The 23,923-nt window shown below is 43.0% G+C and overlaps 1 protein-coding gene across 3 annotated transcripts in view; it reads right to left on the reverse strand.

The window, feature by feature from the left end:
* The window catches only part of PDE5A (phosphodiesterase 5A), a 99,605-nt gene that overhangs the window by 14,257 nt on the left and 61,425 nt on the right, over positions 1–23,923 (reverse strand). For all 3 annotated transcript variants that reach the window (XM_001512530.6, XM_007672989.4, XM_039913742.1), the window contains exons 10-13: positions 21,124–21,299; positions 17,920–17,979; positions 6,710–6,856; positions 1,737–1,862 (exon numbers count right to left, since the gene is read on the reverse strand). In XM_001512530.6, coding sequence (XP_001512580.4) covers positions 1,737–1,862; positions 6,710–6,856; positions 17,920–17,979; positions 21,124–21,299 — 509 coding nt within the window. The remainder of the gene's footprint in view (positions 1–1,736; positions 1,863–6,709; positions 6,857–17,919; positions 17,980–21,123; positions 21,300–23,923) is intronic.

Below are 23,923 nucleotides of genomic sequence, written 5' to 3' on the forward strand. Positions count from 1 at the left end.
CTGGGAGCTACTGATACCAGTTTTCAATAAATTTGCCTGCTGGGAAAGAAAAAATCTTTACCTTCCTGTTACAAGAATGGTCCCTGGGGAAATGGTCCCCTGGTTGCCAATAGAGTCAAAGGAACACATATGCATCCTTCTTTTTCCCAAAATCATGTTTTGCTTTTCTCTCCATAATCCCAGTTAGGGACCATACTGTCAGAACGTTTCCAAAGAGAATGAATAATAATGTTGGTATTTGTTAAGCACTTACTACATGCAGAGCACTGTTCTAAGCGCTGGGGTAGATACAGGGTAATCAGGTTGTCCCATGTGAGGCTCACAGTTAATCCCCATTTTACAGATGAGGTAACTGAAGCACAGAGAAGTTAAGTGACTTGCCCACAGTCACCCAGCTGACAAGTGGCAGAGCCGGGAGTCGAACTCATGACCTCTGACTCCGAAGCCCAGGCTCTTTCCACTCCCTATCCTATGCCCCATTTACTGAGTTTAAACCGTGTCCCACAAAACCCCCCAAAATGAAGACCGATATGAAGACATCTTTTGGAAGTGAGAATCAAGGCTGGACCAAAAAAAGGAAGATAGTTTTGAAGCAAGCAGATGCCTAAATTAGCAAGGGGCAGAATCAGGGTTCAGTCTCTCGCCCTGTGAAATATTGATCAAAGGAGTAAAATCAGCATCCAAGGGGTACAATCCTGCCCGATCTTAAAATCCGGGGTCTGGGGCTGGGAGGGGATCCCATGTGATATCCCCCACACTGACATCCCCATCTCTGACCCCTTGCTCATGCTGTTCCTCCAGCCCAGAACTCATTTTCCCCACCCACAGCCCAAATCCACCACATCTCGGCCCTCCCCAACTTCTACATTCTCCTAAGATTCCTACCTCTGCTGGCAAACCACTGATTAATTCCCAATGTGCTATGTCTTATTAATCCAATGGCCACCTCTAGGCCCAAGACTTTTATTTTTACCTATCCTCATCAGTTGGGTCTACATGCATATTAAACTGTTCATTACATGATTTATTCTACTATTTGTAAAAATTTCTATACTGGTCTCCATTGGACGGTACTCTCATTGCAGACAGGGAATGTGTCTGGGACTCTGCTGTCCTTTCCTGAGGACAGGGTTCAAATATCATGACTCCTGCTGCTAAGGCTTCATAGGCAGTCGATTTGCCGCATAAGCTCCTGGGATTGATGCCAGTGAAGACACAAGGGCTCTCTTCGCTGTGTGAATGCACTATGCTAATAAGGCAGTGCCTCAACCATTAAATCTGTTGGGGTCACAGTCTCTCCATTACCGAGGAGATCCAAAATGGGGCTGGGGTTGGGGATCTTGCCCAAGCTTGACCCTGTCCCACTTTTCTCTGAACTTCTTAGTACTGAACAAAGGTACACCCTGCTGTAGAATCTGACAGCAGCATTGGCTCTCTGATCGAAGACACAAACCCCCAAAGGGCTTCACTCTGTGGAACTTGGATTCTCTGCCCCTGCATTTCCATATGATTTGTACAGAAGTCTAAGGTCTGCGTTTCATCCACTAGATTTTTGTCACCCATTGTAATCTGATGTCATTCGATCTCCCTCTCTCTCTCTCCACAGAGATATTGCTAGTAGAATGGATCGGCTACTTAAAATGTTGGTCTCAACCCGAAGCTTCCAAGACTTCCAATACTTTAGCTATGAAGGTTTGCATAGCTATAAGTGAGATGTCCAAGCCTGTAGCCCATACCTGAATTTTGCCTGATTTTAAAGCAGCAAACATACACTGTGCTGTATTAAAAGCATGTCTCCAATTATGGTAGGCTACATTCTTCCGGTAATTCTTCTTCACACTTAAAATCCATTTGCAAAGCACCTTAAGGAAATAAAGTATAAGGAAATTTCAAGTTAAATAGGTAAAGAGCTGAAAGAAAACCCACAAGCCATTTAGCTGAAGCATAGGCCTCATATTGATGAACTTCATCTACAATTACACACATGCACACACACACACAGAGCTATTCTGATTATGCACAACACCGAAGGAACCCCCTGGATTAAGGGGGTGACACAAACACCAAGGAAGGGAACATTTGTTGACAGTTTGCCTCTGGGGGGCTGAATGCATTCTACAGGCAGTAAGGTGGCAGTGTGGTCTCGTGGTGAGAGCTAGGAACTGGAAGTCAGGACATGTAGTTCTAGTCCGGGCTTCACCCCTTGCCTGCTGTGACACCTTGGGATGAGTCATTCAACTGCTCTGTGGCTCAGTTTCCTAATCTGTAAAATGAGAAAATAATATCTTTTCTCCCTCCCTCTTAGACCATGGGCCCCATGGGAACAGAATCTGTATCCGATCAGCTCGCATTTACCTCAGTGCTTACAAAAGTGCTGTCTCACAGTAAACGCTTGACAAATGCTATCATCATTCGGGCCAAATGAGGAGATTCAGAAGCTGTCTTCAATCAATAGCCTCCCCTATCTCCCTCTGCCCTTCACCTTCAGGGATGCACCCATTCCCCAAAGGTGGGTGAATCATGGCCTGCCAGCTAGATCCAAACAGTTGATTTGACCGATACCCCGGTCCCAACACTGACCAACAGTTCTGGAGTCCTTGATAGGCAGCAGCTGACGACTGTACCGATGCCAGGCTCAGAGCCATTTATGAACGGCAGAGGCCTAAAGAATCTCCACTTTCGTCTCTCAGAACTCCCCTCTGGTCTCGAGGATGTTGGCCAGGGGCTCTCAGGGTATGCCCTCGATGCCTGGCGGTCTTCCACCCTAAATAACTGTCCCCCTTTGCTCTCCACTGAAATCATAGGCTGGCAGCAGGGCTACCTCCCACAGAGCATTTTCCTTTGAATTCATGAGGAAAGGAAAGCCTCAATGTCTGTTCTAAAAATGCTCCGCTGCCCGGCTCATCTTCCTGCAGAAACGATCTGGGCATGTCACTCCCCTTCTTAAACAACTCCAGTGGTTGCCTATCAACCTCCGCTCCAAACAAAAACTCCTCACTCTAGGCTTCAAGGCTCTCCATCACCTTGCCCCTTCCTACCTCTCCTCCCTTCTCTCTTTCTACTGCCCACCCGGCACGCTCCGCTCCTCTGCCGCCCGCCTCCTCACCGTCCCTCGGTCTTGCCCATCCCGCCGTCGATCCCGGGCCACATCCTCCCGCGGTCCTGGAACGCCCTCCCTCCTCACCTCCGCCAAACTGATTCTCTTCCCCTCTTCAAAACCCTACTTAAAACTCACCTTCTCAGAGGCCTTCCCAGACTGAGCTCCTCTTCTCCCTCTACTCCCTCTACCACCCCCTTTCACCTCTCCGCAGCTTAACCCTCTTTTCCCCCCATTTCCCTCTGCTCCTCCCCCTCTCCCTTCCCATGCCCTCGGCACTGTACTCATCCGCTCAACTGTATATATTTTCATTACCCTATTTATTTTGTTAATGAAATGTACATCGCCTTGATTCTATTTAGTTGCCATTGTTTTTACGAGATGTTCTTCCCCTTGACTCTATTTATTGCCACTGTTCTTGTCTGTCCGTCTCCCCCGATTAGACTGTAAGCCCGTCAAATGGCAGGGGCTATATCTGTTGCCGACTTGTTCATTCCAAGTGCTTAGTACAGTGCTCTGCACAAAGTAAGCGCTCAATAAATACTACTGAATGAATGAATGAACTTGGAAAAAGGGAAAGTCAGTGCCGGGTCTCAGAACTTGAATTTATTTCAACCCCTGAGGAGAGACTCAATAAAATGTCCAACGACTGACTCATGGGCATGAGCAGGGCTACTTTCTGTCTGGATTAGCTGATACGCGCGATGGCAGTCTCTTTGGAGTCTGCCTCACCGAATCCGAATGATTCATGGCAAAGTAGGAGTAAACAGAAAACAGACTTGTGCTCTTCCCAAGCACAAATCCCTCTAGAAGCAGCACAGTTCTTGTAAAGATGGGAGAGAGAGATTAAAAAAAAACCCAAAACAAACCATTTTTTTAAACCCAGGTTCAGGGGCTTCATAACCCCTGAGATAAAATGAGATTCTGCTGTGTTATGTGAAGCTCACTGATCTGGGGTTGAGAATGGGTACTACACTAATAACATCATCTGTTTCATATCTAATTTCTTGTTCCACAACTGGCGTAGTGCTTGTCACATAGCAAAGCCTTAATAAATGCCATTGCTATCATTACTATTCTACCCCAATCCTGGAGGCCTGAGAACCTCTACCCTTTTTGCCCCCTGCAGCCATTCTGAGAGGGCCGACTATGCGGCCTTTAATTCGATATGAAGAATGCAAAGTTAAGCTAGCTACGGAGGGATTGTGAACTATTGCATCTGAACTTTTCTGATGCTTTGCATTAATCACCATCTTTATTCTGAGAGTTGGCGGTTTTCCGCATATGATGCCTCACTCCAATTTGTGACAGTGGGCACCTATGGGAAATTACCGAGTCGGTTGGTTGTCACTGCATTTTCCTTAATTCCTAGGACTCTGCAGTGCCTTTAACTGTGAGAATAATAATAATAACAACGATGGCATTTGTTAAGCACTTACTAAGTGCAAAGCACTGTTCTAAGTGCTGGGGGGGATTCAAGGTGATCGGGTTGTCGCATGTGGGGCTCACAGTCTTAATCCACATTTTACAGATGAGGTAACTGAGGGACAGAGAAATTAAGTGACTTGCCCAAAGTCACACAGCTGACAAGCGGCAGAGCCAGGATTAGAACCCATGACCTCTGACTCCCAAGCCGGGGCTCTTTCCACTGAGCCATGACATTCCTGCTGCTATTGCCGCTGGAGAGAGTGGCGTTGGGGTTTCTGAAGGTGACGTCTCTGTAAAGAGGAACCTCAAAAGTACCGGTCTCAAATCCAGGACAAGATGTTTTGGACAAAGACTATGATCTTTGGGATTTTGACCTCTCAAATTGCTTGGCACTGGGGTTGGGGAGGAAGGAAAAGCTGGGGCGGGAGAATTTACAACTTGGCATGCTGAGCTGCTCCTGTCAGAAAGTGAAGAGAGAGGGTCAATGAGATAGAGTGAGTAGATTCGGAAACAGTGAGATCCAGCAGTGAGAAAGCACAATCCCCTCCTCTCCTTGGGAAATTCCCTTCTTATGGCAAGGTCTTCCCAGCACCCTACATTCAGCCAACACTTCTATCTTTTGCAAACCCTTCCTTCCTCTGGCTGAATTCTCCCCCTCCAAACTTCTCCTTTTCCAAGTAAACTTACTCAGCAATGCTCATTTACATCAAGTGATGGATATTCACCCTGGATCTCCTCTGCACCAGGCAGCTCAAGGAACATGGGGTTGGACTGGCTGCCAGACAAACCCCACTGACTCCTGACCTTTCCCACCTACAAGGGAGGGCAGCAGGGACACAATAAGACATTCCAAGTGGCCAAAGACCTTGATCATGGTTCTGTCTGGACAAAAAAATCAACTAAGCTAATCTGGGGAAGAAATGCCTTAGGGAAGGATGGGACAAATCTTTATGTACATTTTACATTCAAATTGCCAAGGTGGTTTGAGGGGTCAGGGCAATAACTGCTACAGGTAATCATATACTTTAGAATTATATAGCTCAGGATACATACCTCACTGTACCTGATGAAAAATTACTGAGAAATGAGTATGAGGATTTGGAACTTTGCTTCATAGCCACATCAATTTCAAAACAAGCAAGTTTCCAAAACAGTTTAAGACCAAAGGAACTGGACATCTAATGATCTTAATTTTAATAGGATATAAAATAACAAAACCTAATTTTCTTCTCTGACGAAGTGATGGGTTTGTTGGGCTGGGGTAAAGCAACAATTGAAATACACATTAGCAATGACCACTATATGGAAAAGGGGCTCTATTATAGAAAAACAAGGCATTTGGGATTTTTTGCTTGGAGAAGAGGAATCAGAGGGGTGAGTCAATTGCCTTCAAATCTATGATAGATTTTTATATGATAGAAAGGAACTAACAGTCCTGTCCTAAGTGAAAATGGAAAGTAAGAAGAATGCAAAGAGGATTTAGGTTAGAAAGGCTACTGGGTACTTTTGTTGGTTAAACACAACAGATTGTCTCTATCTGTTGCTGAATTGTACATTCCAAGCACTTAGTGCAGTGTTCTGCACATAGTAAGTGCTCAATAAATATGATTGAATGAATAATGGCAGCAAATCTCCCCAGAGCTTTTTAGTCTGCATTCCTAACCTCGCTCGAAGCTGGGATCTGACAAGACCTAGCCATTTCCAATCTGGGATGAAAAGACCCCAAACTGTGGCTTTCTGACCTGTTACTTCTTTGAAGTAAGTCTCCTCCCAGACCCACAGTCCCTTAATTCCCTGCCACAAACGGGTGTCTGAGTTTTTGAAATCTCCAGGAGATAGATTAGACACCCAGTTCACCAGCATGGGTTCGAAGTAGCCCTGATTAGTATTAGATGACTTCCCATAATACCCAGCCTAATGATAATGATATCCAATGTTCTAACAAGACTGGCAGAAAGCAACAAATGTGCACCAAACCACTCAATATCTTGGGGCCTGATTCAAACTAATCACCTACAGGTGGCAGGGCCAGTATAAATTTTCTGGGTGGCTCCGCCGAGTGTCTAAGAACGCTTCCTCTTTTTGAAAATGTATGGGTCGCTTGGCAGAGGACGGAAATGATATCTGACTGTCCCAATTGGGTTCTTGTCCAGCTTTGTCCCTTCCATTCACCAGCAATCCTACCTCATGTTTCATCTGGAAATTCTGGACAAGGTTGAGGTCAGTGAACATTCGAATCGTGCACAGTGTGGTTTCCAAATCGGAGAGCTCGAAGTCACTGAAGCTGAAGTCGATTAACTTGAGAGACTGGGCAGATGGCACAACAGCGGCCTTATGTAGGAAAAAAAATGGAAACAAACAAGGAATTAGTCATAGCAACAATAAAAAGAGGCATATCTCTCCATCATTACAGCAGGCAAAAAAACAACAACTTGGAAACATTCTTTTATGCTATTCATTGCAAATGCTCGTTTCATTATCCTACTCCTTCCTCTCTTGCTTCTGGCTCCCTTTAAAGATCAACGAAGCTTCGCTTGTTCCTGAAACTTATGGCAACTCCCTCTTGGTCCAAAAGAAGAATCCTTCCCAAGACCAAAATTCTCAGGAAAATATGCATTCTAATAAGTCATTTCCTTAGGCTGAAGCAGAGGAAGGGAGGAGGATTTAAGTTGTTTAGATACATAACCTCACTGTTTACGCCAGCGACAAACATCAGAGACGAGAGGCAATCAACACCAGCTGAGCCTGGAAATCTGGAGGTGGGAACGGACCCACCTTATAACTCAGCATACCACTAACAGCTGCTTTAGTTAAACACATTGTGCTCTCCAAGGGAACAGATGTCTTTTCCTTGGGGCATCATTATTCTTAAAGCAGGAAGTCTTTTTTTTCTCCCTCCCTTTGACAAAAGAATATTTTAGAACATACTGAGCCAACACAGCTTGTGCCGCTCTTCATAAACACAACCTCATCCCGAATGTCCAGGATGGCTCTTTTCAGCTTTTCTCCTAGTTGTCACAAGAGAGAAACTTTCCTTTTCTCTCACTCAACCCACCCCACAACCTCTCGGAGCTGACCCACGAGAAGAAAAGAAAACGGTGAAGGGGCCTCGGTTTAGCTCTTGATTCTTGTACAGGCCATGTGAAACCCAGCAAATCTTTATAACTTTCTATGTCTCAAATTCTTGATCTGTGTCATGGGTATTTTGAGCCTTTCACTCTGCCTCAGACCTACTGTCTTCGAAGAGGCTGTAAAGTACGTGGAAAATCTCAGATGAAATACAATGAGGAAATACCAAACTTTTATCTGAACCCTCATCACTCTCTACCTCGTGAAACCTACATCACGTATTCACTCAGTCTGTGTAACTGCCATCAACCAGGGATAAATCAATCAATCGTATTTACCGAGTGCTTACTACGTGCAGTGCAATGTACTAAGTGCTTGGGAGAGTACCATGCTTGCAGCTCTCCACAAGAAGGGTCTAAGAACAAACTTGGATACCAAATCCTCTGATTCTAATGCTGACTTGCTCAACAATCCCCCTAAATAGCCTTTCCAGCCAACTGGGGTGCATTTAAATAGGTGGGGAAATGTTTTAATTCACCATTGAAAAAGCAGCATGGCTTACTAGAAAGAGCCCAGGCCCAGGAGTCTGAGGGCTGGGATTTTAATCCTGGATCTTCCACTTGTCTATGACCTTGGGCAAGTCACTTAAATTCTCGGGGCCTCGGTTTCCTCATCTGTAAAATGGGATTAAATCCTGCTCCCTCCTGCTTAGACCCTGAGCCTCATGTAGGACCTGGATTGGGTCTGAGCTGATTATACTGTATCTACCCCAGTGCTCAGTACAGGGCTTGACATGACTGCAGTAACCGCTTAACAAATACACTGGAAAAAAAAAGATTGTCTTAGTGGCCACATGGCCTGAAGGAGACTACATTTTCACACAACCCACATTCTTCCTCTTCCTATGGTGCAATGGCCCGGAGAACCCAGTTTTTGTGGTTTCTGGGAAAACACCAAAACCCCTCTAGCTCCAGGTGGTAAGTTACTGGAAGATGAGTCTGGGTTCAACCCTGACACTGAATGTGCTAAGCAACCTAGGGAAAAACTGTGTTATTTGAAAGTATGTGGCTCTTGCCTTCTGGGGATTGTCTATCACTGACTGTAAGCTCCGAGGAAGGGGTCTAGGCCTTGACTCTGAGTGTATGTCCCTAAGCGCCTAGTTCATAATTCAGCATGCAGTACCTGCTCAGCAAACAATAGTAATAATAATAATAGTGGTATTTGTTAAGCACTTATTATGTGCCAAGCACTGTTCTAAGCACTGAGGTAGATACAAGGTAATCTAGTCAGACACAGTCCCTGTCCCACATGGGGCTCAGAGTCTTAATCCCCATTTTACAGATGAAGTAACTGAAACACAGAGAAGTTAAGTGACTTGCCCAAGGTCACACAGCAGACATGTGGCAGATTCAGAATTAGAACCCACATCCTCTGACACCCAGGCCCGTGCTCTTTTGATGAGGCTACGCTGATGATGGAAAGGCTCTCTTTACCCAAAACCTGTCGATCGGGGTCAAAAGGGAGTCAGTTTCAGGTTGGTGAAGCAATACCTGGCCCTATTTAGGTGATTCTGCATTTGACCTAGTTTTTCAGCTTATTTTCCCTGTAGCTGTTGCTAAATATTGGAGAAATGGACTCCACAATGAAAACACCGAAACTCCTCTGTTCTAGCAGCAGACATGGGTGTGCCTATTAGATTAGGGAAAGTTTAGTTGCAAATAGAAAGCTGTACTGAGAATTTCAGGAAGTTTTTTAACATCTCCCTGCCAGTGCCAATAGAAATTAAATGAAAAAAAAAAGAAAAAAAGGCTACATCCTGGATGCAGTTGAAACAATATTAACTGCATTAAATTGGGTTTAGTTCAGCAGGCACTTTACTGGTGAACACCAATATAATTGCACCTCTGATCTTTTTCATTCATTCAATAGTATTTATTGCGTGTTTACTATGTGCAGAGCACTGTACTAAGCGCTTGGGATGAACAAGTCGGCAACAGATAGAGACAGTCCCTGCCATTTGACGGGCTTACAGTCTAATCGGGGGAGACGGACAGACAAGAACAATGGCAATAAACAGAGTCAAGGGGAAGAACATCTCGTAAAAACAATGGCAACTAAATAGAATCAAGGCGATGTACAATTCATTAACAAAATAAATAGGGTAACGAAAATATATACAGTTGAGCGGACGAGTACAGTGCTGTGGGGATGGGAAGGGAGAGGTGGAAGAGCAGAGGGAAAAGGGGAAAATGAGGCTTTAGCTGCGGAGAAGTAAAGGGGGATGGCAGAGGGAGTAGAGGGGGAAGAGGAGCTCAGTCTGGGAACGCCTCTTGGAGGAGGTGATTTTTAAGTAGGGTTTTGAAGAGGGAAAGAGAATCAGTTTGGTGGAGGTGAGGAGGGAGGCGTTCCAGGACCGTGGGAGGACGTGACCCAGGGGTCGACGGCGGGATAGGCGAGACCGAGGGACGGTGAGGAGGTGGGCGGCAGAGGAGCGGAGCGTGAGGGGTGGGCGGTAGAAAGAGAGAAGGGAGGAGAGGTAGGAAGGGGCAAGGTGATGGAGAGCCTTGAAGCCTAGAGTGAGGAGTTTTTGTTTGGAGCGGAGGTCGATAGGCAACCACTGGAGTGAGTGACTGTAAATGGAGAACAGAAGAGGGCCAAGAACTGACCCTTGAGGAACTCCAACAGTTAAACAGTGATCTCTCACACACACTGCTTCTCTGTCCTAGAACTCCACTCAGACCCTCATCTGCAAATTGGCCAGACCATAACTCTCCCCATCTTCAAAAGCCTCCTAATATCCCACCTCCTCCAGGGAGCCTTCCTGATTAATAATGATGTATTTGTCTTACTATGTTCAAAGCACTGTTCTAAGCACTGATTAATTCAAAATATTTCAAATCACGTGACTCCAAAAGCCACCCTCAGCCCTTATGTATTTTTTACCCATCCTCAGCACCTGAGACCACATGTATGTTCCAGGTTCTACTCAGCGATATCATCTTACACATGCTCACCATCATCTGCTGTACCGTCGTCCTTTGCCTAAATTCCCATTAGACTGTAAACTCCACAAGGGCAGGGTCCACTTTCACGGGCCTCCTGAGTCCCTGTACCCAGAGGCTCTGAGGAGATGCCCGTCAGTCACAATTGTGTTAATCTTATTAAAAGATTGGATCACCTCCCTCGAGAGGAAGTTGAAACTACTAGCTAAAAGAGTAATCACAGTACTAACTGTGCACCTAAAGAATGCAAGACACTCTACTCAGTGCTTGGAGAAGTTGACCAGAGTCCACAGAGGGAGACAGAGATTAATATAATTACAGGGATGTACATAAATGCTGTGAGGCTGAGAATGGAGTGAATACCAAGTGCCCAAAGGGAAGAAGTGAGTCCTCCCCCTTAGCCTTCCTACAGCACCAGCTCCTCTGCCTCACGGGATTCCTAGTTGGTCACCTCCCTCCCCTCCATACACCACCCCAGGCCACCTGGTCTCATGCTACATGGAAGGATTAACCTGAGACGGCTTTATGTGGCTGACTGATTGATGTGACTTGAATTTGGGGAGTTGATCAAGGAGGCTGGTTGCAGGAGGGGTGTTTTTAGGAGGGCTTTGAAAGCGGGAAGAGCTGGGGTCTGCTGGATCAGGTGGGGAGGGAGCTCCAGGCTGGGGAACAGAGGCAGGGTAATCGAAAGCAAGGGAGAGCTGGAAAGTAGGCTTGGGAGGAAAAAAAAAACAGGCTCAGCTGGAAAGAACCAGATGAAGAGGTTGATACAAATTATATATTTTCCACATCCAATTTTACAATGACTCCTAAGATATTGAGGGAACATCTGCACTGATTTAATGCCCTTTTAGAAGGTCTTGGCCTATTGGCACCAGTATTTCTGAAGTCACAAAAACCCTGGTTGAACTATACCAATGCCCAGATTTATTGGATAAATACTACTCACATCTCCCAAGGATCCTTCTTTTTGAAGGGATGAGCATCCTTATCTCAAATTTAACCCCCCAAATGTGGGGATAACTCAACATACAACTGTAGACATATGAAGGTGACTTAGAGAAAAATTAAAGAAAATATTTGTATCATGCATGTTCTTAAAATACAAGGAGATTTTTCAAGTCTTATATTAACAGAAAACCACTCTCACTCAAAGAGGTTTGTGAGGTAACCAAAGAAAAATATTAATTCTACTTGTTCATCTGAAATTCCTGAGTTTTATTTTTGGTGTGAAGTACTCATAAAAGTCTATATTTAGCCCCTAGTAGTTTGATGTTTGTCTTTGGACCTCAGGCAAAAATTCAGAAATGTAACTAACTGCTACACTTCTGTCCAGCCAGCTACAAAACTCAATCTTGCCATCAGTGGAAGCTCAGCTAGGCCTGAAGGATCAGGTCCCAGGAGCAATCTTAAAAACTATGGAAAACTGGAAGCAGCCCTCTACAGCTCCCCCAGAAAAATGTAATTTGGAAGGGGTCCCTAAAAACATTACCCGGTCAAGAAAGTTGAGTTACTAAAGAGCGGCATCTACTGAACTTTGTCCTCTATAAAATGTCAAATTCTTCCACTTAACTGCAGTGTTTTATTAGGGAATGTTACACTGTATTAAATAAGCATCGAATATTAACTGCAGAAAGAGGAAAACAAGGGATTGCAAAATCAGAGCAGTCCTGAGACTCTCCATCTTGGTGATTCTTTTCTGGACTCAACAGGTCAACAACCAACTTCAGGGGTTATGGATGAAGAGCAGTAATTTTACCGTTCTGGCTTTTTATTGACAGTGCCATTGGCTGGAACATGAAGTGTGCTATAAATGTGGCCAGCTCCCAACCAGGGAGACTGTCTTAGGGTGCAGGATGGATCCTTCCCAGACTGTCAGCTCCTCTGATTCCCCACGGGTCTGGTCCGCTAACTAATCCTCTGAGCCGTCCTTCCACAATACACTGGCTCTTCACTGAGGAAACACTTGGAATTTACATCACGAGGGCCTTACAACCTCTTCACAGGCAGGCAAGCTGGGGGTCCTGGGGTGGGTTTCGGGGTGGGCAACCAACTGAAAAATACATTCTACTAAGGAACGAAACATTTAAGCGTCTGAATCAAATCCTGAGAGAAGTTATATGATAGAAGGGCCAAGATTCCGAATAATGTACATTTTCTTTCCTCACTTCTTGCCTTATTTCTCTTGAGGTTCCTAGACCTCATGTGAACTGTCAATTAGGATAGGGTTATTCTGATTTTACTGTTGGCAAATATTTCAATTTCTGTTGCCCCCAGTAGAATAAAAGCTCCTTGAGAGCAGAGAAATGGGCACATATGTCTGTTGTACCTTCCCATGCACAAACTGCATATAATGCATTCCACTCAGGAGGCTCGCAGTAAATACCATTCCTACCAGTGGTACTCAATGCCTTATTAAAAGCACATCTCCCCCAAGAGGCCTTCCCCAACTAAGCCCCCTTTTTCTTCTCCCACTTCCTTCTGTTACCTCTGCGCTTGGATTTGCACTCGTTAGTCACCCCTCACTCAGCCCCACAGCCCCATCATTCATTTCCATTATTATATATAATATATACATATATTATTCATCATGACATCTGAATGCACCTCTAGGCTGTATGCTCATTGTGGGCAGGGACCGTGCCTGGCAACTCTGTTATTCTGTCCTCTCCCAAGCACTTAGTTTAGTGCTCTGCACACAATAAGCACTCAATAAATCTCATTGATTGGTACAACTACACAGAGATCTCATTTTCACGTCATTCTTTGAAGATATCACAATCATGACTTAAGGAATGTGAATTCTGAGGTACATTCCTTCAGGTTCCATTACAGAACAAGCTTATTTGGGGACTGAATTGATAGTAAATACTGAATTTTAATCAATATATGTTAACCACTTGAAGCTGAGGGCTCAAAGATCCTAACTTTCCTAAAGTGGCTGTCAAAGGTCAGTTATCAGACACAAAAACAGATGATTTCAGATTAAAAGCAAAAAACAGAATGAAACCATTTTCAGCCACTTTATGTTCATTCATTCATTCAATAGTATTTATTGAGTGCTTACTATGTGTAGAGCACTGTACTAAGCGCTTGGAATGAACAAGTCGGCAACAGATAGAGACAGTCCCTGCCCTTTGACGGGCTTACAGTCTAATCGGGGGAGACAAACAGACAAGAACAAAGGCAATAAATAGAGTCAAGGGGAAGAACATCTCGTAAAAACAATGGCAACTAAATAGAATCAAGGCGATGCACATTTCATTAACAAAATAAATAGGGTAATGAAAATATATACAGTTGAGCAGACGAGTACAGTGCTCGTCTGTATGGGATGGGATGGGAAGGTAGAGGGGGAGGAGCAGAGGGAAATGGGGGGAAATTATGTGTTTTATGTGTTTTTCTGTTGCTGAAAATCATACTGCTGCATGAGAAAACAATTTGCAGAATGATTTGCAGTTTTTCTAAGGGCTCTATGGTACTTTTTTTTCCAGTGAAGTTGTGTGATTTTATAGCCTAGTGACTTCTCGGGATTGAGAATTTATATATTAATTCTCATTTAGACTATGGGGTTGAATGCAGCCACCTCCTCAGCACAGTGAAATTTAATAATCACATGGGTTTATGAGTACTTCAAGGCACCTATGTGGTGCATCTCCCCTGGGTCAATTTTCATTTCCACCACCACACTGGAGAGAAATTTCATTATTTACTTCACAAGGTGACAAGCAGGAGCACTGAAATCTCAAGATGAAGAGACAGAAAGATTTATCCAAAGTGTGTTTAAAATAATTACACTCAGTTCTGCCACAAACATATTTTCATTACACTTTTTGGCTATACCACTGTTAGGGAATTAGGGAATGTTTACCGGAGTCTACTTGGATACGGTCATATGAAATAATCTGAACTCATCCCTGGTGTGTGTGTTTAGGGCTGGGACATTGTGAATGCTACAACCCAAGTTTTTCTCACCCCGGGGTTTGGCAAGAATACAGTCGCCACTTTATAGGAGGACCAGGTGTCCTGAAGTCTGCTTGCAATACAATAGTTAAGAAATACAGTATCCCCAGAGTTACTGAAGAATGAAACAACCTTATTTGTGACCCAGGAGACTTGGCTATCACAAGCCAAGCCCGATAGATTTCTCTGTGGTTCCTTCACCTCTTTTAGCAGAAGGCATGCTTTCCAGACGGCTATAAAGACAACTCCCACAGAAGCCAGCATGAGTCCTATTCCTAAAACCGTAAAACACATTAAGTTTAGGACTAACCAAGTCAAAACCAGGTTAAGAGTGAACAAAGGCCTCCCGCATAAGGCCGAGTTGTGAAAGAGCGAAATCTGGGGAGATGGCATTACGGTTCAGCTCTCCTGACATGCTACACCTCTATTTGCATTCTCTGCCTCTCTCCTAATTGCACCCGGCTCATGTGTTCCCCATCTGACTACTTGCTCTTCTTGTTTCCAGACCTGGAACTTACTTTCCTCCCCAAATATACAAGATCTCAGACCTCCCAACCTCAAAAGTCTCCCTTAAAGCCCATCTCTTCCAGGAAGCCTAATTTCATTTCCAAGAGAAACAGCATAGCCTAGTGGTTAAAGAACGGGCCTAGGAATCTGACAGACATGGATTCTAATCCCAGCTCCACCACTTAACCGCTGTGTGACCTTGGGCAAGTCATGTAACTTCTCTGTCCCTCAGTTACCTCATCTGGAAAATGGGGATTAAGGCTATGAGCCCCAGGTAGGACAGGGACTGTGTCCAACCAGATTATCTTCTATCTACCCCAGTGCTTAGAACAGTGCCTGGCACATAAGTAAGTGCTTAACAAATACCATTAAAAAAAAATTACCCCACCTTGTATCTAGCCCTGAGCCACCTCTAGCACTCATTTATGAATTTTACCTACCCTCAACAGTTGGGCGTGGCCTAGTGGAAAGAGCACAGGCCTGGAGTCAGAGGACCTGGGTTCTAACCTCAATTCTGCCACTGGCTGCTATGTGACACTGACAAGTCACTTCTCTGTGCTTCAGTTTACCCATCTGTAAAAGGTGGATTAAATATCTGTTCTCCCTCCTACTTAAATGTGAGCCCACAAGGGACCTGATGAACTTCTCTCTACTTCAGTGCTTAGTATGGTGCTTGTCACACAGTAAGCACTTAACAGAAACCACAATTATTGTATTATTATACATGCACTCCATCTCCGGTGTGGAGGAAAGTAAAGAAGCAGTGTGGCCCAGTGGGAAGAGCATCGGCCTGGGAGTTAGAAGACCAGCGTTCTAAACCTGGCCCTACCACTTGTCTACTTTGTGACCTTGGGAAAGTCACTTTACTTGTCTCAGCCTCAGTTTCCTCATCTGTAAAATGGGGATTTAATGCTTATTCTTCCCTCTTACTTTGACTGTGAGCCTCATATATAATTGGCATTGGGTCCAACTGGATTAACTTGTAACTATCCCTGTATTTAGGACAAGGCTCGACACATAGTAAGCATTTAAATTCCATTATTATTAAATAAAAATCAAACAGTTATCACAGAAAGAGTAGTCTAAAGTTCTCTATCATTTACACCACTACTTCTTGCACTGTTAGAGTTGCGAATGCTGAAACTGCCACGAGCAGCCCTTGTTATGCCCGCAGAAAACACAGAGTCATCGCCGTTCATTCTGCACAACTGTCTTCCATGTAACTGTAGAAGAACCTTTTACACACCTCCTTCTGTTCTACCCCTAAGCTGAGACCTCTCTGCGTATCCAGCACTTGCATCACCCTTTTTGTTTTTCTTTGATTCATTTGCTTTGTATTTGGAAACACCTTGGTTACAACTGATTGATCGATACCATGTCTAGAACATAAATTTTTTGTTTAAAAATATTTTCAACTGTACTGCTGATTTTGAGGAACTTCCTGGGCAAAGACTGGTGAAAGGAGTCCATAAAAGCATTGTAAATTTCTAACTGTTTTCATATTTATTTTCCACCGAGTCCTCGGAATGATCCCTTTATATATCCAACATTGTGTGAAGGATCTAAAGAGTGGTTTAGAAAGAAAGAACCAACCTTGGCTTTCATCTGAGTCTATTTCATATCTGGGGCCTCCAAACCTCACCCATCACCCATCCTGCTTCCCCATCAGAGTAAGTCCAGTGAGGCGAACATAATGATCAACATAGCCGTCACTGTCACCTGGAAGTAGCCCTCAGTATCCCTGACATCTGGGGAAACAGAAAGAGGAGAAAAGGTGGGCGAGAAGAGCATGGGGGTAGAAGGACACAGCTTTCTGGGGGCTTTTTCTCCATAAATTGTGTTTTATTTTGGGGGCTAGTTTCTCCCCTTTGCAAGGAGCAGTTGCATAGGGAAACTCCAAGAAACTGACTTTCAAATAAGCTCAAGTTTACCACTGCCGGGGATGGGGATGGGGGGAACATCTCTGGGCAATAAACTGACAGAGAGCTGACTGGGATTTAAACAATCATCAGTTTACTACAGCAATCAAACAAAAATACTTATCTCTGCCACATGCAGCTGGCAAATACCATCTAAGAGTTATTGCTTTGGTGTGCTGTATTCGATATTGATACCTAGGATTGCCTATTTACTCAGTTACCTTGGTTTACCTCCTCAGTGAGTAAAAAAGACTATTGGTGGACTGCAGTAATGACAGTTTGCAATACATTTGGTCTTACTGAGAGGTGGAGGTTAAGTCTGCTTAAATGGGGCACACAGTAGATTACCAACTAGTGAACTGTTAAAGCCATTGGAAGAAGGGGATTAGGTTCCCTCACAAATGGCTGTCCAAAAATTTGGCTTGCAAAATACATTTTGGATTGAGTTTATGTTATTTTATCCTACTGTGCAAAAGAAAAGATTCTGAGCCAAGGGACTATTTTGGGGGAAACTAGCTTTGAGTTCATCTTTATGTTCTGGGGCATGGATCTTTGGAGGAAATTAATTTGTTTTGAACAATTTTGTAGGAGAGAAGGCATTTTTGTGAAGGGAACAAACAACACTGGAAGGATGTTGACGAGGGAACCTTGTGAGAGTCTAGTATTTTTACAATATATAAGCACCAAATGTGAGATGGACACAATGTGGCTTTGTAAAATGACTTGTGTCCCTTTGCCCTTTCTATACATCATCAAATGGTATTTTAAACCTATAAATTCACAAGGAGGAAAATGAAAATCAGTTATTGCTCATTATCTCAGCCACAAACGTTTATCAACCCACATGAATTTTAAATCCTGAGAACTGATGGTGGTATGCTTACTTGTAAGATGTCTTGAGGTATTTGATAATAGAGAAGAAAACTAAATTTACCGCTAGCGACTGCAGCTCCCTAGTTTCCTCTTCTGCAGCTGAAGCATGATACGAGAGAACCTACAGGACAAGAAAGGGAAAAAGTTTAAGTGTAAAACTGCTCTGTTGGGGGGTATCATGTCACGCTTCAGAACTGTTTTGAGAGCGGTGGGTCTGCTGCTGCTTCAAATGCAGAGGACAATGCCGTGAGGCCAATTTCCAGAAATGCCCATGTCAAGAGAGGTGAGTTGGTTTCTACAAGCAAGTAAAACGCCCAGGCAAGAAATGAAACAGTTCCTCTCAGCAAGAAGAGCTTAACTCCCTAACATTCAAGGAACAGCTCACAAAAGAAATTACAACTTAACTTTGGGTCTGACATTGTTGAACTAACACACCAGTGCAAAAGGGTTTATAAGACAAACAAGGAAAAACACCCTCCTGGTGGAAACGTGGCACAACAAGCTTTTGCCTTAATGGTGATTTTTTTTTTTTCCAATTTGAAAAGCAAACATAAAAACCCCAAGGAAAACCACAACATCTTTCTGTTTTACACTGAGGAAACTAATGAGAAAAGATAAGAAAATCTTAATGGTATGCATGTGAGTTACGGGGAAAAAACGATCTTTGGTAACGCTATTTTCAAGTTGGAATTCGGCAACACGTAGCATATTTTAAAAGTAATATATTCTGGTTGAATGGTAAGTGATATGTGAAGATCCTGAGCTTACCTTAGGAGAAAACACAAGAGATGCATCTGTAGAGGTTAACTATTTATTTCCTTACAGGATTTTCATGTTGAACATTTTCCCTGGGCTCTATTACAGACTTTTTTTTCAATGCATGTTTTTGCTTTGCATACGGAAAGCTAGGGAATGTTCTTCCAGCAACACATGTCTGTCCAGAAAGAACTTGATGTGATGATGGAAGAAATGCTAAAAGGGTATGAAACCTCCAAGTTAGGTGATGTGGGTAAGTCACTTAACTTCTCTGTCCCTCATTTTCCTCATCTATGAAGTGGGGATTAAATACCTCCTCTCACTCAGACCATGAGCCTCACATGGGACAGGAACTGTATCTGATCCAACTGTATTTTCCCCAGTATTAGGCATATAGTATACATTTAATAAAGGCCACAATTATTATAACCTTAGGTTCCTGGGCAATCTGCTGAGCAGATGGGATCAAAGTTGCCTGCCACTTACCTGCTCTCCCAGACCCAGATCAATTAATCATATTTATTGAGCACTTACTGCATTCAGAAGACTGTACTAAGAGCTTGGGAGAGTATACTACAGCAGAGCTTGTAAGCACGTTCCCTGTCCACAAGAAGCTTACAGTCTAGAGGGGGAGACAGACATTAAAATAAATTATGGATGAACACAACTGTTGTGGGGGCTGAGGGTGGAGTGAATATATAGTACTTAAAGGGTATAAATCCAAGTGCAAGGATGATGCAGAAGGGAGAGGGTGTGGGGGAAATGAGGGCTTAGTTGGGGAAGGCCTCTTGGAGGAGATGTGACTTTAATAAGACTTTGAAGGTGGGGAGAGGGGTGATCTGCTGGAATGAAGGGGCAGGGAGTTCCCGGCCAGAAGCCTGATGCAGGCAAGGGCTTAGTGGCGAAACAAATGAGATCGAGGTAGAGGAAGGAAATCTACGAGGTAGGATGGGGTAGGGTGATTCAGTGGTTAAAGCCAATTTTAAAGAGTTTCTGTTTGATGTGGAAGTGGACGGGCAACCACTGAAGGTTCAGATTTTCTAACCTCAGCCTTCTCTCTTATCCCAGGAAAACATTTGGAAGACTTGAGGACCCCAGGTGGGCTGGCAGCTGAGGCAGTAGCTGTCAATTATATGATATGCTCTCCATAGAGTAAGCATATAGTAATTACCACTGATTGATTGCCTCCCAGGATAAGGGAGAACACATCCAAGAATGGAGAAATCCCCCCCCCCACAACCCAATGTTTTTGAGGCCCACCATGTTTCAAACTGCTGCTAAAGTTAGGGTGGTTAGAGGTTGACTATCATTGACACTTTTCAGACCCAAATGATTCTGATAGTTTTTATTGTTGTAGGCAATTCGTATAATTGTCCAGAGAGGATGAGCTCGTGACTTCCACTGTGTTTCAATACAGACATATAAACAGCAGCACTGCATATTATAAAATCCAGTTAACAATTCAACTCAACACGGGCCAAATTCAGAAATAAATTCTACTAACTCTGTTATTGCTATGTTCAAGTCAGTAATTCATCTTAACCATAAAAACTCCAGAACATTTTGGTTCTCATACTTCTAAACAATGGCATCTCCTCTTGGCTTTTATGAACCATGGAGCCTCTTCCCACTTTGGTCTGAGGCTGTACAAATTTACTTCCTTTTGGGGCACACTGATTGTGTCTGTAAAAGACAAGTCATTTGGTTTTGGGTTTATTTGTAAGTTTAAAAAGGAATTTTCCAGTGGAAAATTGCCTTTCTGGCCCCAGTCTGCCCAAGACAACCCTAGCTTTAATCACCCAGCTAACATTAGGAGAACCTGCACCCCGTGAAGACAAGGCTGAAAATTTATTTCCACTCACTGCATGCACTTAGTATAGTTCTCTGGACACAGTAAGCACTCAATAAATACAACTGAATGAATGAATGATTTGCCTCATAGCCTACTCCTGGAATCCTGTGATCCGCATGTCCCCCTGACTACTAAAAATAAATTATTTATTTAGATTAATGTTTGTCTCCCTCTCTAGACTGCAAGCTCATTGTAGGCAGGGAACCTGGTGTACGGCTCTGTTGTACTTACTCTCCTAAGCACTTAGTACAGTCCTCTGCACACCATAAACACTCAATACATACTTCACGGCCATCTGGCCCCCTCATTCCACCCTCCTATCCCTCTGTTCCAGTCTTGATCTGTCCTTAGTGTCCAAGGAGTCTGCCAATCACAGGAATTATGAGACCAATCAGGAGATCTACATGAAGATGTAATATTAAAGACAAGATGTAATATTCACGGCCTCAACTAGATATTTTTCTGCTCTTCGATGACAAAAAGTGACAAAAAGCACTAGTTGCAAATCATTCGAACATCAGCTGACTCTCAATGCAGGTTTCATGAAACAGAGGGGTAGTGTCACGTTACTGCTATCTTCCTGGAAACCTTAAAGTTGTGAGTCTACAGAGATGAAGGGAGGCTGAAAGCTTTAGACTCTGAAAGCCTTAGACTCACCTCTAACGTTACCATCTGTTTGGCCATTGCTCTCTCCACTGCTTCATACATCTGTGTGTTCTGGATTCCCAAGCCACAAAAGATGACAAAAGCTTCCAGAAATTGTTCGTCATTTCTGTTGAATGGCTTCAGTTTGCCAGAGTTTTCTTCCATTTTATTAACAAGCTGGCAAACCCCTACAATGGAAATTTTACAAGCATATTATTAATAATCCATTTTCACAACGAGTTTTATATTTTTGCTAGATAAAACTTAAGGGTCTCTAAGCAAACTAAAATCCCACAGAAAAAGAGATGTAATACAAAGTAAACAGATTAATTTAGATTAGAACCATGTTCTCATCTGTCTTAAATTGATGATAAGTATCTTGCAAAACCCTACAATATAGTTCTGACTCTGAAGAGCACTTTAGGATAGTTTGGTCCCTAAAGACAATCTGCCCTTCAGGGCTAATTAAATTTTTGGAGGTTTTCCAAGAGAGCAATTATGATACATATCAGACTACAGGGGCACAAACTTTGCTTTTTCCTACAGTCGAACTAGGAAGAATAAAACAAAACCATCTAGAAAATAAAGGGGGGCAATATTATCTTTTGCACATACAGACTCTAGATTCAAACTGGAATCTGTGGCTTAGCATCACGACTCTTAAAAAATAAATACATGACTTATGGGCTGTTAGCCGGACCCTGGTTATCTCATGCTGACATTTATGAATAAGAAAGATGACTGGATAATTTTATATTACTTTTGATATTGAATTAGGCAGTCTGAGCAAGAAGACTCTGGGGCTCTTCCTGAGATAGAGACTTTAACCTTTCTCTCATCCTCAACTCTGTCATCTGAGAAATCAGAATAATATGAACAATTGGTATCCATTAGCGTTTTGACTCGGGTGGAAGTACTGCCAAAGAGCCCTTCTCACTCTAACCCATACCTTTGCCTGAAATCACTTCTCCCTACTTTTCCAAAGGCTATCTTTTATTCAACTCTATTACTTCTCCTTCATTTCCTTCAATCTCCTGATCCACAATAGATGGTTAATGGTGAAACATACCCCATCCAACACCTGTAGGTCATACACAGTTATGCAGTCAGCTATCTTTTTTAGAACAAGTTCTCTACTGCTCAGAGCTTTTGATTTGTTATGTGTGAATTTTTGCTTAGTTTAGAATAGCAACCTTAATTATCTTGCCTGTAACTGTTTGAACAGCGTGAGCTACCCAGTTGACACTTTCTCCCACATATCAAAAATTTTAAGGTATTATATGTCTTTATTCTTACTGCATGAAAAAACAACAACAAAGAAGATAGGTGTATCTAAGGCCGTTCATGAAAAACAAGAGAGAATAAATCACATTATAAATGCTTAATCATGTTGGGATCACTACAGCACAGAGCTTCTCCCACCTATATTGCCTGTAGGTCCTGTCCACTATTTAGGACTAATAGAGTTTATTTTTTTCTTGTGTTTTTTTCACCTAGGTGTTACAGAAAATTTATCATAACCAAAAACATCGTCTCCATTTCTCATTTTCATGACTTATTCAGCCAATTTGTGAGGATAGTCTTAAGTCCCCTTCTACTACTAAGTGCTGTGATTTTATGTTTACTTTTTGATCTTATTTGCGGAACATCTCTACTAATTTTTTTTGTTGTGCAATTAGAAATTTTATATAGAGATTGCATGACCTTCTGAGGTCTGTTCAGATGTTTATATTATTATTTGGATTATCCCTCACCTGCAGGCCACATCTCTGTCTTTCTGCCTACTGCTACCTGTCCTATAGAGTTCACAGCCTGGCAACACCATATCCCATCTGTTTTCTTCCCTCTAACAAGTTTCAGAGATGCCAACTTGTATATCTAAACTAGAGAAGCAGCATGGCATAGTGGATAAAGCATAGACTAAGGAGTAGGAAGGTCATGGGTTCTAATCCTGGCTCCACTACTTGTATGCTGTGTGGCCTTGGGCAAGTGACTTCACTTCTCTGGGCCTCAGTTTCCTTATCTGGAAAATGGGGATTAAGAATGTGAACCCTCCATGGGACAGGGACTATATCCCACCCAATTCACTTGTAGCTATCCCAATACTTAGTACAGTGCCTGGTACATAGTAAGTGATTAACAAATGCCATAATAATCATTATTATTATTAACAAAATAACCCAAAAAATGTCTAAGAAAAAATAACCCAAGTTTAACACAATATTTAACACAATATTTAAATCACAAGTAAGTAGCAAAAGGCTTATAAAGAATAAACTATGGGACTGAATGGCAGGACCTGTGAGCTCTGTCACAAATTCCTTTATTTTATTTCATTACCTAAGGATTCTGTGTCCCCAAAAAATTATATGTGTGATACTAACACCTTAATCCCCACCAAAAGAAGCAAACACAGCAGCTGACACAGGCAAACTAATTTGAAAAAGAACCTTCTTTCCTGGCCAAGAAAAAGGAATTAAGGAATTTCAGGTTCTAGAGCTGCTTTTGAGAACTTAAAGGAAATCATGCAGGATGCCATCATTCCAACAGCTCTCAAAGCCACACCACCACAATTCTCAATCAACCAATCAACTGTATTTATTGACTGCTTATAATGTGCAGAGCACTGTACTAAGCTCTTGGGAGAGTATGTTATAACAGTGTAACATACACATTCCCGGCCTACAATGAGCTTATGGTCTAGAAGGGGAGACAGACATTACTATAAATAAATTATGGATATGCACATAAACGCTGAGGGGCTGAGACAACTAATAAGAGACAGTGTGAGGGAGAGAGAGGAGATAATAGG

Source organism: Ornithorhynchus anatinus, chromosome 12, assembly GCF_004115215.2.
Source record: "Ornithorhynchus anatinus isolate Pmale09 chromosome 12, mOrnAna1.pri.v4, whole genome shotgun sequence".
NCBI lineage: Eukaryota > Metazoa > Chordata > Mammalia > Monotremata > Ornithorhynchidae > Ornithorhynchus > Ornithorhynchus anatinus.